The sequence below is a fragment of the Pogoniulus pusillus genome, chromosome 3 (genome assembly GCF_015220805.1).
Source record: "Pogoniulus pusillus isolate bPogPus1 chromosome 3, bPogPus1.pri, whole genome shotgun sequence".
Taxonomy (NCBI): Eukaryota; Metazoa; Chordata; class Aves; order Piciformes; family Lybiidae; genus Pogoniulus; species Pogoniulus pusillus.
Window position 1 is genome coordinate 1,984,906 of NC_087266.1, and position 17,230 is coordinate 2,002,135.

Genomic DNA, 17,230 nt, shown 5'->3' on the forward strand with positions numbered 1-17,230 from the left:
CTTCCTCCTAACATCCAGCCTAGACCTGCCCCTGCCACAGCTTCAGACTCTGTTCCCTTCTTCTCTTGCTGCTTGCCTGGCAGCAGAGCCCAACCCCACCTGGCTACAGCCTCCCTGCAGGCAGCTGCAGGCAGCAATCAGCTCTGCCCTGAGCCTCCTCTGCTGCAGGCTGCACCCCCCCAGCTCCCTCAGCCTCTCCTCACAGGGCTCTGCTCCAGGCCCCTCCCCAGCCTTGCTGCCCTGCTCCAAACACCTTCCAGCACCTCAACAGCTCTCTGCAATGGAGAAGCCCAGAACTGGACACAGCACTCCAGGGGTGGCCTGAGCAGTGCTGAGCACAGGGGCAGGAGAACCTCCCTTGTCCTGCTGCCCACACTGCTCCTGAGCCAGCCCAGGATGCCATTGGCTCTGCTGCCCACCTGGGCACTGCTGCCTCAGCTTCAGCTCCTCTCTCTCAGCACCCCCAGGTCTCTCTCTGCCTGGTATCTAAAAAGCACATGATGATGATGAGGGTAACCTCCCTTCTCCTGCTGGCCACACTGCTCCTGACACAAGCTTCAGCGGTTGCTTCACTCCCAGGCCATCAGCTGCTTTTGTCTGCACAGGCTCTGCTGGTTCTGTTTTTTGCTGTCAGGCTGAGTGTGTCTGCTCTGCTCATTCTAACATGGTCACTAAGTCATCCTAAAAATTCCTCAGTGCCCATTAAACTAATGGGGCTGACCCTGACAAGCACAGGGGTCGTAGCCATAAAAGCCAATTAGAAACCCAAGCAGTGCTTGAAATGGGCTTGTGACTCTGGGTACCTGCCCTAGGAGACAGCCTGGGGCAGCACTGAGAGCTGTGAGTGCAGCCTGCCCATCTCTGCTGGGAAATCTACACTGGAAAGCTTGGGCCATGCTTTTTTTTTGCTCTAAAAAAAGCTCCCAAACCTCTTCCACTTCACATTTCTTCCTTCCCTCCCAGCTCAGATCCCAGCCTCAGCTCAGCAAAGCCAGTGGGACTTTGGCCAGGAAAGGGCAGGATATTCCCCAAAGGCCTCAGTGCTCCAGCACCATATTTATCTTAGCAAGAGGCTTGTTGGATACCTTTGTGCTGGGTGCCTGCTGGGAAGAACTGCAGCGAGAGCTGGAGGGCATGGAACAGGTCACCTTGAGTGCCATCACACAGCACCTACAGGATGGCCAAGGGCTCAGGCCCAGCCAGCATGGGGTTAGGCAGGGCAGGTCCTGCCTGACCAACCTGAGCTCCTTTTATGATCAGGTTCCTGCCTGGTGAGTGTGGGGCAGGCTGTGGATGGAGTCTGCCTGGACTGCAGCAAAGCCTTTGGCACCTTCTGCCACAGCAAGCTCCTGGCACAGCTGGCAGCTCCTGGCTGGGACAGATTCACTCTGGTATGGGTCAAGAACTGGCTGGAGGGCTGGGCCCAGAGAGTGGTGGTGAATGGTGCCACATGCAGCTGGCAGCTGGCACCAGTGCTGTGCCCCAGGGATCAGTGCTGGGCACAGTCCTGTTCAGTATCTTTAGTGATGATCTGGAGCAGGGAATTGAGTCCAGCAGCAGTGAGTTTGCAGATGGCACCAAGCTAGGAGCAGCTGTGGAGCTGCTGGAGGGTAGCAGAGCCCTGCAGAGGGACCTGGCCAGGCTGGATGGGTGGGCAGAGGCCAAGGGGATGAGACTGAACAAGGCCAATTGCAGGGTTCTGCACTTTGGCCACAACAACCCCAAGCAGCACTAGAGGCTGGGGCCAGAGTGGCTGAGAGCAGCCAGGCAGAGAGGGCCCTGGGGGTGCTGGCAGAGAGGAGCTGAAGCTGAGGCAGCAGTGCCCAGGTGGGCAGCAGAGCCAATGGCATCCTGGGCTGGCTCAGGAGCAGTGTGGGCAGCAGGACAAGGGAGGTTCTTGTGCCCCTGTGCTCAGCACTGTTCAGGCCACCCCTGGAGTGCTGTGTCCAGTTGTGGGCTCCTGAATTGCAGAGAGCTGTTGAGGTGCTGGAAGGTGTTTGGAGCAGGGCAGCAAGGCTGGGGAGGGGCCTGGAGCACAGCCCTGTGAGGAGAGGCTGAAGGAGCTGGGGGGGTGCAGCCTGCAGCAGAGGAGGCTCAGGGCAGAGCTGATTGCTGCCTGCAGCTGCCTGCAGGGAGGCTGTAGCCAGGTGGAGTTGGGCTCTGCTGCCAGGCAAGCAGCACCAGAAGAAGGGGTCACAGCCTCAACTTGTGGCAGGGGATGCACTCAATGCCACTGTCCATGTCACCCACAAGGATTCTGAACAAGCCTGGTCCCAACAAGACCAGAATCAGAGAATGAAGCAGGCTGGAAGAGAGCTCCAAGCTCAGCCAGCCCAACCTAGCACCCAGCCCTGCCCAACCAACCAGACCATGGCACTAAGTGCCCCAGCCAGGCTTGGCTGCAACACCTCCAGCCACAGCCACTCCACCACCTCCCTGGGCAGCCCATTCCAGTGCCAATCACTCTCTCTGCCAGGAGCTTCCTCCTCACATCCAGCCTACACCTGCCCTGCCACAGCTTCAGACTCTGTCCCCTTGTTCTCTTGCTGCTTGCCTGGCAGAGGAGACATCACTGGCTCCCTCTCCAACACACCAGAGGAATCAGAGCGAGCAGACCTTGATCAGTTGGTGGAGATCATCAATGATCTGTCCTCATTTCTGTCATCTAGGAAGCAAATTCCAGGTGTGAGCAGCGCTTTGCTTCTCCAGAGTCATTAGCACCTGAACTAATTCATCTCCAAAGGGAAAGAGGGGAAACAGGGGGGAGGGAGGGTTGGGAAAGTTAGCAGGCACTTAACTGTTCTCAAGCTGCCTCTTTGTGCCAAGACCACTCCAGCTCCGGGATTGTTTATGCTGAAATAAAGGCTGAACAGTCTCAGATCTTAAAATAACTTGCTGTTTGTGGAGCAGGGAAATCAGGGTCAGGGAAGTCTGGGACTGGCTTAAAGAGGCAGGGTCACAGGATCCCAGGATGTTAGAGCTTGGAAGAGACCCAAGGAGAGCATCCAGTCCAACCCCCTGCCAGAGCAGCACCACACAATCTAGCACAGATCACAGAGGAACACATCCAGACAGGCCTGGAAAGGCTCCAGAGAAGGAGACTCCACAACCTCTCTGGGCAGCCTGTGCCAGGCTCTGGGACCCTTCCAGGCAAGAAGTTGCCCCTTGTGTTGATCTGGAACCTCCTGTGCTGCAGCTTACACCCATTGCTGCTTGTCCTGTGCCAGGGAGCAGTGAGCAGAGCCTGTCCCCCCCTCCTGACTCCCAGCCCTCAGATAGTTATAAACATTGATTAAATTCCCTCTCAGTCTTCTCTTCTCCAGACTAAGCAGCCCCAGGGCCCTCAGCCTCTCCTCACCAGGCAGTGCCCTCCAGTACCCTCATCATCTTCACAGCCCTCTGCTTAACCCTCTCCAGCAGATCCCTGTCCTTCTGCAACTGGGGAGCCCAAAACTTAAGGCAGTACTCAAGATGAGGTCTCAGCAGGGCAGAGTAGAGGGGGAGGAGAACCTCTCTTGCTCTGCTGGACACACTCTGCTTAATACACCCCAGGATCCCATTGGCCTTCTTGGCCCCCAGGGCACATTGCTGTGCCATGGGGAACTTGTTAGCCACCAGGACCCCCAGCTCCCTCTCCACAGGGCTGCCCTCCAGCAGATCACCTCCCAGCCTGTACTAGTGGACTGGATGACCAAAGGCTGAAGTGGAAGTCGGGTAAGGAGGCATTTGCAGGCACCAGTTCAGTCTGGTGTGAACTGAGCTGAGGTCGTTTGGTCTCCCCCATCCATTCCATGTAAGACTGGGTCAAGCCTAGGGCTAAGATGTGACATCTGCATTTATCTAGCCAGAGTGAACCTGTAGCTCTGGCTGTTCCTGCTGTCAGGAAAACTCAGAGCATGGTAGAGAAGAATGGGTGGCACTGATCCAAATGCCCCTGGGATGGGAGTCTAGATATGACTGACAGGCAGGTGGTGGAGTCACCCACCCTGGATGTGTTTCAGGGTGGTTTGGATGTGGTGCTTAGAGATATGGTTTAAGGTGAATCTTGTAGAGTAGGGTTCTGGGTTAGGCTTGGTGATCCTAAGGGACTTTGCCAACCTGGCTGCTTCTGTGATTCTGTGGCTGGGATGAGCTGCCCAGGGAGGTGGTGGAGTCACCCACCCTGGATGTGTTTAAGGCTGGTTTGGATGTGGTGCTCAGGGCTATGGTTTCAGGTGAATCTCATAGAATTCAAGGTTGAGTCCTCATAGAGTTCTAGGTTGGAATCTCATAGGGTTCTAGGCTGGGCTTGGTGACCCTGAGGGGCTTTGCCTACCTGGATTCTGAGAGAGAGTTGTAAAAGAAGGAGCTCCAAGCTCTGTGATGCTGAGTGTAGAAAGTAGTGATGGGAACAGGGAGGAAAAGGCTATGTCTATGTAGATGGTAGGACACTGGGTGAGAGGAAAGGGCTCAAGACTCAAGGACTCCACATTTTTGTCCCAGTGCAGGACACCTCCAAGCAGCACTACAGGCTGGGGCCAGAGTGGCTGAGAGCAGGCAGGCAGAGAGGGCCCTGGGGGTGCTGGGAGAGAGGAGCTGAAGCTGAGGCAGCAGTGCCCAGGTGGGCAGCAGAGCCAATGGCATCCTGGGCTGGCTCAGGAGCAGTGTGGGCAGCAGTTGGAAGAGAGCTCCAGGCTCATCCAGCCCAACCTAGCACCCAGCCCTGCCCAACCAACCAGACCATGGCACTAAGTGCCCCAGCCAGGCTTGGCTGCAACACCTCCAGGCACAGCCACTCCACCACCTCCCTGGGCAGCCCATTCCAGTGCCAATCACTCTCTCTGCCAGCAACTTCCTCCTCACATCCAGCCTAGACCTGCCCTGCCACAGCTTCAGACTCTGTCCCCTTCTTCTCTTGCTGCTTGCCTGGCAGCAGAGCCCAACCCCACCTGGCTACAGCCTCCCTGCAGGCAGCTGTAGAAGCAACGAGCTCTGCCCTGAGCCTCCTCTGCTCCTCTCCAGGGGTGCAGGGAAGGCAGCGGTGCTGAAGGAAAGTAGATGTGCTCCTGGCTCAGTGCTGCTTTTACCTTGCCGTTCACACCTCGGCTGGCTCCTGTAGGATGCAAGGATCCTGCTGGGGACCCTGAGCCACAGGCTGCGGCAGGAGGCAGCCGCCTGGGTCTGTAAAGCCATCTGCATCTTCCCTGCCCTAGTGGGCAGGCAGCCAGGGCTCAGCTGTCAACTGAATTTTCTCTGATGCTTTGTTTGTTGGAGTTTAAAATAAGATCACCAAATCCCTCCAAACATCTCTTGTGTGCCATTAACCCTTTCTGGGGCTGACTCTTCAGCCAGGATCCCACTTTAGCCTCTTGTAAATGTCACAGAACATTACAGGGTGGAAGGGACCTCCAAAGATTATCCAGTCCAAACCCACTGCTAGAGCAGGAGCCAAGCCTGGCCGGGGCACTTAGTGCCATGGTCTGGTTGACTGGATATGGCTGGGTGCTAGGTTGGACTGGATGACCTTGGAGGTCCCTACCCTAGAGCAAGCTGCACACAGCCTCAGCCAGCCTGGCCTCAAACACCTCCAGCCATGGGGCCTCAACCACCTCCCTGGGCAACCCAGTCCAGCCTCTCACCACTCTCCTGCTCAACAACTTCCTCCTCACCTCCAGCCTCACTCTCCCCACCTCCACCTTTGCTCCATTCCCCCCACTCCTGACACTCCCTCACACCCTCCAAAGTCCCTCCCCAGCTTTTTTGGAGCCCCCTTCAGATGCTGGAAGGCCACAAGAAGGTCCCCTGGGAGCCTCCTCTGCTCCAGCCTGCACAGCCCCAACTCTTTCAGGCTGTGCTCACAGCAGAGCTGCTGCAGCCTCTCAGCATCCTCCTGGCCCTGCTCTGGACACTCTCCAGCATCTCCACAGCCCTCTTGTCCCAGGGGCTCCAGAGCTGGGTGCAGGACTCCAGGTGGGGTCGCAGCAGAGCAGAGCAGAGGGGGAGAATCCCCTCCCTGGCCCTGCTGGCCACACTGCTGCTGCTGCAGCCCAGGCTCTGCTTGGCTTTCTGGGCTGCAAGTGCACACTGCTGGCTCCTGCTGAGCTTCTCCTCCAGCAGCACCCCCAAGTCCCTCTGCTCAGGGCTGCTCTCCAGCCTGGCACTGCCCAGCCTGGAGTTGTGCTTGGCATTGCCCTAAACCCAGCTGCAGGACACTGCACTTGCTCTTGTTGAACCTCATGCCACTTGTAAGGAGGGTGAAGGAGAGGTGAGTGTGGGGTCAGCAGCCCTGAATAATCCACGGTGCCTCTTTCCTGCAGCACCTGGACACATCTGCTGCGTTTGCCATTGCAGGCTTTTCCTTGACCCAGACAATGGTGCTTGGGCAGCTGGGTACTGTTTCAAGCAGGTACTTTTCCCCCACCCCAGCATTAAGGAGCTGTGATTTTGTTACCAATAAGGAGTTTTGTTCCCCTCTGGCTGATGCCACTCCATGACCCTGTGGGGAATAGCACTGGGATCTCTGCAGCCTGACATGCCCAGTGTGCCCTTTGGGACAGATGTACTTGCAAGCAGGAGATTGTTTTTCCTCCTGCTGCCTAGATTTGTATTTCACTGAAGTCCAGTATCGATCCTGCTGCTGGAAGCTCATTTTACTAACCCTCCCCACCCCCAGCTGAGCGTGGGCAAAATGGAAAAGCCTGCGACAAAACCCAGCCCTGAATGGCTTTTGCTGAGCCTCCAGGACTGAGCTGCTGACACTGGCATGGGATGCCAGTTATGGCAGCTGACCTTTCCCTGCAGGACCAGGCTGGTGGTGTTATCAAGGATCCTTTCTAGCACTGCTGCAGCCATTGCCAAGGTGATGCCCTGCTCCATGCGTCAGCCGGCGGAGATTGGAGCCGCGCCGCTGCGGTGCCTTTGTTTGCTGTCCTGCCTGACAGCATCTTGGCAGGGATTCAGCTCCTGCCGGTGGCAGCTGCTCCACCAGGGAGCAAAACATCCAACTGGCAGCCAGTCACTAGTGGTGGCCCCCAGGGATCAGTGCTAGGCCTGGTCCTGTTCAATATGGTGATCTGGAGCAGGGGACTGAGTCCAGCATCAGTAAGTTTGCAGATGGCACCAAGCTAGGAGCAGCTGTGGAGCTGTTGGAGGGTAGCAGAGCCCTGCAGAGGGACCTGGCCAGGATGGGTGGGTGGGCAGAGGCCAAGGGGATGAGATTGAAGAAGGCCAAGTGCAGGGTTCTACACTTTGGCCACAACAACCCCAAGCAGCACTAGAGGCTGGGGCCAGAGTGGCTGAGAGCAGGCAGGCAGAGAGGGCCCTGGGGGTGCTGGCAGAGAGGAGCTGAAGCTGAGGCAGCAGTGCCCAGGTGGGCAGCAGAGCCAATGGCATCCTGGGCTGGCTCAGGAGCAGTGTGGGCAGCAGGACAAGGGAGGTTCTTGTGCCCCTGTGCTCAGCACTGCTCAGGCCACCCCTGCAGTGCTGTGTCCAGTTGTGGGCTCCTCCATTTGAGAGAGAGCTGAGGGAGCTGGGGGGGTGCAGCCTGCAGCAGAGGAGGCTCAGGGCAGAGCTCATTGCTGCCTGCAGCTGCCTGCAGGGAGGCTGTAGCCAGGTGGGGTTGGGCTCTGCTGCCAGGCAAGCAGCAAGAGAAGAAGGGGACAGAGTCTGAAGCTGTGCCAGGGCAGGTCTAGGCTGGATGTGAGGAGGAAGTTGCTGGCAGAGAGAGTGATTGGCTGCCCAGGGAGGTGGTGGAGTGGCCGTGGCTGGAGGTGTTGCAGCCAAGCCTGGCTGGGGCACTTAGTGCCATGGTCTGGTTGGTTGGGCAGGGCTGGGTGCTAGGTTGGGCTGGATGAGCTTGGAGCTCTCTTCCAACCTGCTTGATTCAATGATTCTTTGAAAACAGATTCAAGCTTGGTCTCATTATGGGAGTTTCAAGCAGACAGGGCATGAGCCCAGGCTCCTAGAGCCCAGGCAGGAGCCCAGACTCCTAGATGAGACTGCACCAAAGGACTGAAAGCTCTCAATGAGAGGAATTTTTCACTGTTGGTTCAATGCCCTCAAAGCAGCTTTCAGTGATAAATGAGGACAAAGGCTGCAGCTGCCAAAGTTTCCAGCTAACTTCTCATAAGAGAGTCAAAGGTCTACAGTTACAGGGGGGAAACCAATCAGATAGCTCAGGGGGGCAAAGCCTGTTCTGCTCTGGATGTCAAAACCAGAGAGGCCATGCCCACTGACCTCCCAGCCCAGCCCTCCCAGCCCTGTGATGGGCTGCACACCTTTCTCTCAAGAGGAGCAAGGCCTCAGTGGGAGGCCAGGAGATGCTCTTGGGCATGGACACAGCTCTCACAGTACCTGTGTTCTCCTCAGACTGGTTGAACCCACAGATCTGGCAGATGCTGCGCACCCACTTGTTCATGTCGTCCTCTGTCTCGGCCACCAGGTAGAAGGTCCTGTCACTGGTCTTGATGTCAAAGATGTAGGTGTCTTGCAGCTCCTTCTTGTTGAAGGTCAGGCCTGCATCCACCTGCTCACAGAAGTTGAGGTTGATGACACGCAAAGGTTTCTTGGAGTGGTCATTTTTGTAGTACTCCAGGACGTCAGGGTCGCCGCTCATCCGGCCGCTGCGCAGCACGAACCAGCGCTTCTTCCACGCCTGAAAGGCAGGGAGGCAAAGCTCAAGCAACCACTGCAGCATTTGAGTGCTGTGCTCAGTTCTGGGCCCCACAGTTTAGGAGGGACATTGAGATGCTTGAGCGTGTCCAGAGAAGGGCAACGAGGCTGGGGAGAGGCCTTGAGCACAGCCCTACGAGGAGAGGCTGAGGGAGCTGGGGTTGGTTAGCCTGGAGAAGAGGAGGCTCAGGGGAGACCTTATTGCTGTCTGCAACTACCTGAGGGGAGGTTGTGGCCAGGAGGAGGTTGCTTTCTTCTCTCAGGTGGCCAGCACCAGAACGAGAGGACACAGCCTCAGGCTGTGCCAGGGGAGATTTAGGCTGGAGGTGAGGAAAAAGTGTTGTAAAAGTCTGATTACACAAAAGACAGTACCACAGTACCACAGTGTCACAGTATCACAGTATCACCAAGGTTGGAAGAGACCTCACAGACCATCCAGTCCAACCCTTTACGACAGAGCACAAGGCCAGACCATGGCACCAAGTGCCACGTCCAGTCCTGCCTTGAACAGCTCCAGGGACGGCGACTCCACCACCTCCCCGGGCAGCCCATTCCAGTGTCCAATGACTCTCTCAGGGAAGAACTTTCTCCTCACCTCCAGCCTAAATTTCCCCTGGTGCAGCCTGAGGCTGTGTCCTCTCGTTCTGGTGCTGGCCACTTGTCACTGGCCTCCACTTGGCCATGGACCCACTGACAGCCACTCCTTGGGTGCAGCCATCAAGCCAGTTCTTCATCCACCTCGTGGTCCACCCATCACACCCATGTGTCACCAGCCTGGAGACCAGGATGTGGTGTGGGACAGTGCCAAAGGCCTTGCTCAGGTCCAGGTAAGTGACACCAGTTGCTTGCCCCTCATCTATTGATGTTGTGGCCTGTTCAAAGAAGGCCACCAGGTTTGCCAGGCAGGATTTGGACACCTTCCAGCACCTCAGCAGCTCTCTGCAATTCAGGAGCCCACAACTGGACACAGCACTCCAGGGGTGGCCTGAGCAGTGCTGAGCACAGGGGCACAAGAACCTCCCTTGTGCTGCTGCCCACACTGCTCCTGAGCCAGCCCAGGATGCCATTGGCTCTGCTGCCCACCTGGGCACTGCTGCCTCAGCTTCAGCTCCTCTCTGCCAGCACCCCCAGGGCCCTCTCTGCCTGGCTGCTCTCAGCCACTCTGGCCCCAGCCTGTAGTGCTGCTTGGGGTGGCTGTGGCCAAAGTGCAGAACCCTGCACTTAGAAGATAAGAAGAGATAGAAAACAAAGACAACTCTCCCCAGGCAGTGACCAGAGCCCTGTGCAGCTGCATGTTGGTGACAGGCATGTGCCAGCTCACAGCCAGGCAGCTGCACCAGGATGCCACAGTTCTGGTGGCTGAAACAAGGGTAGGAACCCCCTGTGAGTCTTTCTCTGAAGGGTCTGATTCAAAGCCTTGAACACAGTTTTTGTTGGTGTCCTTGAGACTGGTCACCAAATTAGTTTTGCACTAATTATCCAACTGCATCCCAGTGCTGGAAAAGCAACTTCAGTGTAATCTTCCAAATGCAGTGGAGCAGTAAATTGCTCAGGCAGAGGATGTGCAAAGCTGGCAGATTTTGGGTTCACCCAGGAGAGGCTCACCCACTTCTCATCAGAATGTCTGCTTTTAGATGGGAAAAAAAGCAGCACACAGTGGAGCTGGATCCATCAGGGAGGGGAGAAACCAATTTCATCAGGCAGCAGCAGCAATAACTTGCTGATCCATCTCCTCAAAATGGATCACCCAAATCACCAGGAAACAAACTCAGGAACATTTTTTTTCTAGCTCTAGGTGGAAAATGTCCTGATAGCTTCCTCCTGTGAGCACTGAACCAGTTCTTTGCAGCCACTTGGCAGCACCTAAGCCATTGGACAGACATCAGTGAGGGGGTCTGAAAGACTGAATTGTGCAACCACACAAAGCTCCTGAGTGAAGACAGAAGCAAGACTGATTCTTGCTGCTTGGCTTCACAGAATCACAGAGGGGTAGGGGCTGGAAGGGACCCCAAAAGATCACAGAATCACAGAATCATAGAATCAAGCAGGCTGGAAGAGAGCTCCAAGCTCAGCCAGCCCAACCTAGCACCCAGCCCTGGCCAACCAACCAGACCATGGCACTAAGTGCCCCAGCCAGGCTTGGCTGCAACACCTCCAGCCACAGCCACTCCACCACCTCCCTGGGCAGCCCATTCCAATGCCAATCACTCTCTCTGCCAGCAACTTCCTAACAACATCCAGCCTAGACCTGCCCTGCCACAGCTTCAGACTCTGTCCCCTTCTGCTGCTGGCTGCCTGGCAGCAGAGCCCAACCCCACCTGGCTCCAGCCTCCCTGCAGGCAGCTGCAGGCAGCAATCAGCTCTGCCCTGAGCCTCCTCTGCTGCAGGCTGCACACCCCCAGCTCCCTCAGCCTCTCCTCACAGGGCTCTGCTCCAGGCCCCTCCCCAGCCTTGCTGCCCTGCTCCAAACACCTTCCAGCACCTCAGCATCTCTCTGCAATTCAGGAGCCCACAGCTGGACACAGCACTGCAGGTGTGGCCTGAGCAGTGCTGAGCCCAGGGGCACAAGAACCTCCCTTGTCCTGCTGCCCACACTGCTCCTGAGCCAGCCCAGGATGCCATTGGCTCTGCTGCCCACCTGGGCACTGCTGCCTCAGCTTCAGCTCCTCTCTACCAGCACCCCCAGGGCCCTCTCTGCCTGGCTGCTCTCAGCCACTCTGGCCCCAGCCTCTAGTGCTGCTTGGGGTTGTTGTGGCCAAAGTGCAGAACCCTGCACTTGGCCTTCTTCAGTCTCATCCCCTTGGCCTCTGCCCACCCATCCAGCCTGGCCAGGTCCCTCTGCAGGGCTCTCCTATCCTCCAACAGCTCCACAGCTGCTCCTAGCTTGGTGCCATCTGCAAACTCACTGATGCTGGACATAATCTCCTGCTCCAGATCATCAGTACAGATATTGAACAGGACTGTGCCCAGCACTGATCCCTGGGGCACACCTCTAGTGCCAGCTGCCAACTGGATGTGGCACCATTCACCACCACTCTCTGGGCCCAGCCCTCCAGCCAGTCCTTGACTCATTTCAGAGTGAATCTGTCTCCCAGTCCAGAGCAGGATCACCTAGATCAGATCACTCAGGAATGCATCCAGGTGGGTCTTGAGTATGTTCAGAGAAGGAGACCTCACAACCCCCCTGGGCAGCCTGTTCCAGGGTTCTGTCACACTCACAGTTAAAAAAAATCCTCTTAATGGTCACAAGAAGCTTCCTATGCCTCAGCTTCCACTTGTCCTGGCATTGGGTATCAGCCAGAAGAGCCTGGCTCCATCCTCTTGGCACTCACCCTTGTTGCTTTCGAACCACCTGCAGTCAAGCTTTGCAGCATCCCTTCATGCCTGAGAAGCTGCACTGGAAACCCCCCAAAGTACAGAACTAGACCCCAGAATTCAGAGCTTCCATGGAAAAAACAGGAGGAAATAGTGCAAGCAAGGCCAACAATGCCACCACAGCTTCCCTTTCCATGGCCACAGCTTCTCCAGTTCTCTTTGCTCTGTCTGCTAGCAGTGGAAAGCCCCAGACAGGCAGAATCTGGCAGGGGGAACAATATGAGACTTGCAGTCTGGTGGTGTGTGGCAAGCCATAAGCTGGCTGAAAAAGAACTGCTCTGGCCAGGACAAAACTTCTTAGGAAGCTTCAGGAGTATCAATGGAGCTGCAGTAATGTGGGGGGTGGCAACCATGGGACAGAGCAACAGACCCACCAGTCATAGAATCATGGAACCAGACAGGGCTGGAAGGGAGCACAAGCAGCAGGCAGTGCCAACCCCCTGCCATGCCCAGGGACACCCTACCCTAGAGCAGGCTGCACACAGCCTCAGCCAGCCTGGCCTCAAACACCTCCAGCCATGGGGCCTCAACCACCTCCCTGGGCAACCCAGTCCAGCCTCTCACCACTCTCCTGCTCAACAACTTCCTCCTCACCTCCAGCCTCACCCTCCACACCTCCACCTTTGCTCCATTCCCCCCACTCCTGACACTCCCTCACACCCTCCAAAGTCCCTCCCCAGCTTTTTTGGAGCCCCCTTCAGATGCTGGAAGGCCACAAGAAGGTCTCCTGGGAGCCTCCTCTGCTCCAGCCTGCACAGCCCCAACTCTTTCAGGCTGTGCTCACAGCAGAGCTGCTGCAGCCTCTCAGCATCCTCCTGGCCCTGCTCTGGACACTCTCCAGCATCTCCACAGCCCTCTTGTCCCAGGGGCTCCAGAGCTGGATGCAGGACTCCAGGTGGGGTCTCAGCAGAGCAGAGCAGAGGGGGAGAATCCCCTCCCTGGCCCTGCTGGCCACACTGCTGCTGCTGCTGCAGCCCAGGCTCTGCTTGGCTTTCTGGTCTGCAAGTGCACACTGCTGGCTCCTGCTGAGCTTCTCCTCCAGCAGCACCCCCAAGTCCCACTCCTCAGTCTTAGATGACCACCCTGTGTGCCTCTGTCTGGTGCCTCCCTGATGGTAAAGAGTCACCAAGGTTTTTCTAAACCAGCTTCTGTCACTGAAAAGGCAGCTCACAGCTGCAGCCTCTGGACTGTCTGCCCTAGGCAGGCAGCTGCAGGCAGCACAGCTGGAAGCATCTGCCGCCGGACATCCCCGCAGCAGGACCAGCCGTTCCTGCCTCCTAGCAGCAGCTTCTGAGTCAGAGCAATCAGCAGTGACCACTGGAAGAGAATGGAAGGAAATAATAAAGAAATAGGCAGGAACCTTGTTGTTTTTGTGGAGATTTCCCCTGTTCCTTTGAACTGTTGAATGCTGAACTCAGTAAGTGTGCTCTAGTTCTTCCTTCTGCATTTGCTAGGTCTCTGTCAGGAAAGAGCACAGCTTGTGCCTGCCAGGATCATCTCATGGCACTAATTATAGAATCACAGAATCAGGCAGGTTGGCAGAGAGCTCCAAGCTCAGCCAGCCCAACCTAGCACCCAGCCCTGCCCAACCAACCAGACCATGGCACTAAGTGCCCCAGCCAGGCTTGGCTGCAACACCTCCAGCCACAGCCACTCCACCACCTCCCTGGGCAGCCCATTCCAATGCCAATCACTCTCTCTGCCAACAACTTCCTTCTCACATCCAGCCTAGACCTCACAGCAACCACAGTGCCAAACCAGACAAGGATGCAACTCCAGGTGAACCAACACAATCTCTTTTCACAACCCTTTTTCCCTCCATGGGGCTCGCTCACTAACATCCATCTCTTCCACCACCTGAATTTGCCTTCTTTCCTCATTCCCTTCATTCCCAAGCTCCTTTGGAGCTCCTGTTGCTGTCAGCCCACTCCTGCCAAAACCCCTGTGCCTCACCAACACATGATGTGAGCCAAGGGCTGTGTTTGTTTAACAGCTTTACAAGGTGGAGAGGCCAACAGCTTAACAGCCCTAAAGCGGTGCCTTTGCAGCATCAGTTTGCAGCTGTGTGGTCCTTTGCCCTCATCAGGTTGCCTCACAGTTAAGTTACAGCTGCTAAAGGACCTTAACACCACAGAGAAATATTTTGACACATGGCAAATGCCTCTTTTAAAGACTTGTTCAGTTAAGGAAGTGCCCTTTGTGCTGCCAGGGCAATGGAAATCCTCCTTGGGTGCAAGAACTGTGACTACTGTTTGAGGTTTTCACCTCAGCAGTGCTGTGGTGAGTTGAAGTTCACAAAGCTGTTCCCTCTGCAGCTGGGTGCTGCCTGGGTTTGGTTGGTTTATGGCTTGGAGGGTTGGGTTGGCAGAGACAAGGTGGTGCTGCTGGGTTCATTGGCTCAGTGTGCTTAGCAGGGATGCTCAAGTGGGCCCAGGCAAAGAGTTGGGACCTTTCTCATCCCCTCTGCTGGGTGAAGGACCAGGAAAGCTCTATCAGAGAGGTGGCTGCCCTTGAGCTACCATGATGGCAGATCTTCTGACCACACCAGGAGTGAATCATAGAATCAGGAAGGGACCACAAGGAGCAGCCAGTTCCAACCCCCCTGCCATGGGCAGGGACACCCTACCCTAGAGCAGGCTGTCCAGAGCCCCATCCAGCCTGGCCTTAAACACCTCCAGGGAGTGAGGTCACTCATGGTCCCTGTAGCTGGCCTGATGGTGCAATGCTGTGACGGAGCTGGTGGTGTGAGGGCAGGGGGCTCAGGCTGTGCCTTGCTGTGGCATGTGGGGAGTGCAAGTGCACAGTAACCCAAGTGAAGGTTAGGACAGGTCAGAGAGCTTTACTAATTACAATCATAATGAGGGGACATTCAGACAGCATCTCCCCCTCTGCCTCCCTCTTCTCTGCCAAAGGAATGTAGAGAGAAGAGGTGAGGAAAAGAATGATCTCAGTATTAGCAAAGCCAGTTGAGAAGGGGAAAGGATGGGAAGGGAAGGGAAGGGAAGGGAAGGGGAGGGGAGGGGAGGGGAGGGGAGGGAAGGGAAGGGAAGGGAAGGGAAGGGAAGGGAAGGGAAGGGAAGGGAAGGGAAGGGAAGGGAAGGGAAGGGAAGGGAAGGGAAGGGAAGGGAAGGGAAGGGAAGGGAAGGGAAGGGAAGGGAAGGGAAGGGAAGGGAAGGGAAGGGAGAAGAGAAGGGAAGATAAAAGAGGAGACATCTATTTCCCAGGAAGTCTCCCTTCCCTGCTCCTTCTCTCCCCAGCACCACCTTTGTCCCTGCAATGGGAGCACAGCAGCAGTGTGAAACAACCTTTCCAACATCTGATCTGACATAGGTCGCAGGATCTAATCGGAGCTGGCAGCAGGATGAGCGACCTAGCTGTGGCATCAGACAGATTTCTCACACCAGGATGAAGCCAGGGACTGAGTGATTCAAGCAGGAAACCCCACAGCAGAGCAAGCAGGTGCTTGTGTTCTGGATTTGCCTAGAGCCAAAGAAGCCCTGGGTGCAGGATGGCTCTTGTCATTGCCATCACAGCCACCAGCACGGGGTGGGAATGCCACCATGCCCATAGAAAACCCAGAGCCTCCCAAGCCTAGGTTTGTCTCTGCAGTGCAGGCTGGTTTTGCACCCCATAAGCACATTTGTCTTCTGTCTTCTGGTGTATCTGCATTGGCAGAAGCATGTGAGAAAGACTGTGACACCTGGAAAGAACTCCCTGTTCTTCCCAGACACCTTGTCCCTCTGCTGCTCTCTCTCAGCTCCCACCACTTCAGTCATCCTGGCAAGATCATATCTAGGAAAGTGAGATAGAGATGATGGGGGGATGTTATGAGCATAGAACCATAGAATCATAGGATAAAGCAGGCTGGCAGAGAGCTCCAAGCTCAGCCAGCCCAACCTAGCACCCAGCCCTGCCCAACCAACCAGACCATGGCACTAAGTGCCCCAGCCAGGCTTGGCTGCAACACCTCCAGCCACAGCCACTCCACCACCTCCCTGGGCAGCCCATTCCAATGCCAATCACTCTCTCTGACAGGAACTTCCTAACAACATCCAGCCTAGACCTGCCCTGCCACAGCTTCAGACTCTCCCCTTCTTCTCTTGCTGCCTGCCTGGCAGCAGAGCCCAACCCCACCTGGCTACAGCCTCCCTGCAGGCAGCTGCAGGCAGCAATGAGCTCTGCCCTGAGCCTCCTCTTCTGCAGGCTGCACCCCCCCAGCTCCCTCAGCCTCTCCTCACAGGGCTCTGCTCCAGGCCCCTCCCCAGCCTTGCTGCCCTGCTCCAAACACCTTCCAGCACCTCAACAGCTCTCTGCAATTCAGGAGCCCACAACTGGACACAGCACTCCAGGGGTGGCCTGAGCAGTGCTGAGCACAGGGGCACAAGAACCTCCCTTGTCCTGCTGCCCACACTGCTCCTGAGCCAGCCCAGGATGCCATTGGCTCTGCTTCCCACCTGGGCACTGCTGCCTCAGCTTCAGCTCCTCTCTGCCAGCACCCCCAGGGCCCTCTCTGCCTGGCTGCTCTCAGCCACTCTGGCCCCAGCCTGTAGCAATGCTTAGGGTTGCTGTGGCCAAAGTGCAGAACTCTGCACTCAGCCTTGTTCAAGCTCATCCCCTTGGCCTCCCATGTTTTAGGTGGTTTGGCTTACTCAGTGGCCTTAATGTTCTTGTCACATCCAACAACACTGCCAGCTGTAGCCACTGGACTGTGCTAGCCTGCACTGGGGCTGACCCTGCTCCATCCACCTCATGGCAGCAGCCCCTCACAAGCTGCAGGGAGCCCTAACTGCAGACAGAACTGTCAGCATCTGGAAGTGAAGCCCCAACCAGGAGAGCTGCAGAATAACCTGCTGGTGACCTGTATAATAATGTTGTCTGCCTCGCAGTCCCTGGGGGCTTTTTATCTCATCTGATGGACAGAAGGATGCTGGGTTTATTATTCATGCTGGAACGCCTCTGCCCTCCCCGTGTTAGCACTAGCTCAGGGGAAATGCAGCCGGGAAGATGAACAAGCAGCGAGGCAGCCCCTGGTGTGCGCTCGGCTGACGGCTCTGCTGGCTGTCTGACCCCCTAGAACCCCAATGTCCCTGAGCCCAGGCGCAAACAGGAGCTTCCCGACCCCCTCCCGCCCTGCCCCATGCCCTCACGGCTCTCCAAGCACCACCTCCTCGCCCGCTGGCTGCTCCTTTCAGCGCGATGCTGTGAG

At 56.6% G+C, this 17,230-nt stretch overlaps 1 protein-coding gene across 2 annotated transcripts in view; it reads right to left on the reverse strand.

Moving 5' to 3' along the window:
- The window catches only part of GAB2 (GRB2 associated binding protein 2), a 110,255-nt gene that overhangs the window by 25,278 nt on the left and 67,747 nt on the right, over positions 1-17,230 (reverse strand). For both annotated transcript variants that reach the window (XR_010307906.1, XM_064168857.1), the window contains exon 2: positions 8,332-8,632. Coding sequence is in view for 1 of the 2 variants with exons in the window: in XM_064168857.1 (XP_064024927.1) it covers positions 8,332-8,632 (301 nt within the window). In the remaining variant the exon portion in view is untranslated. The remainder of the gene's footprint in view (positions 1-8,331; positions 8,633-17,230) is intronic.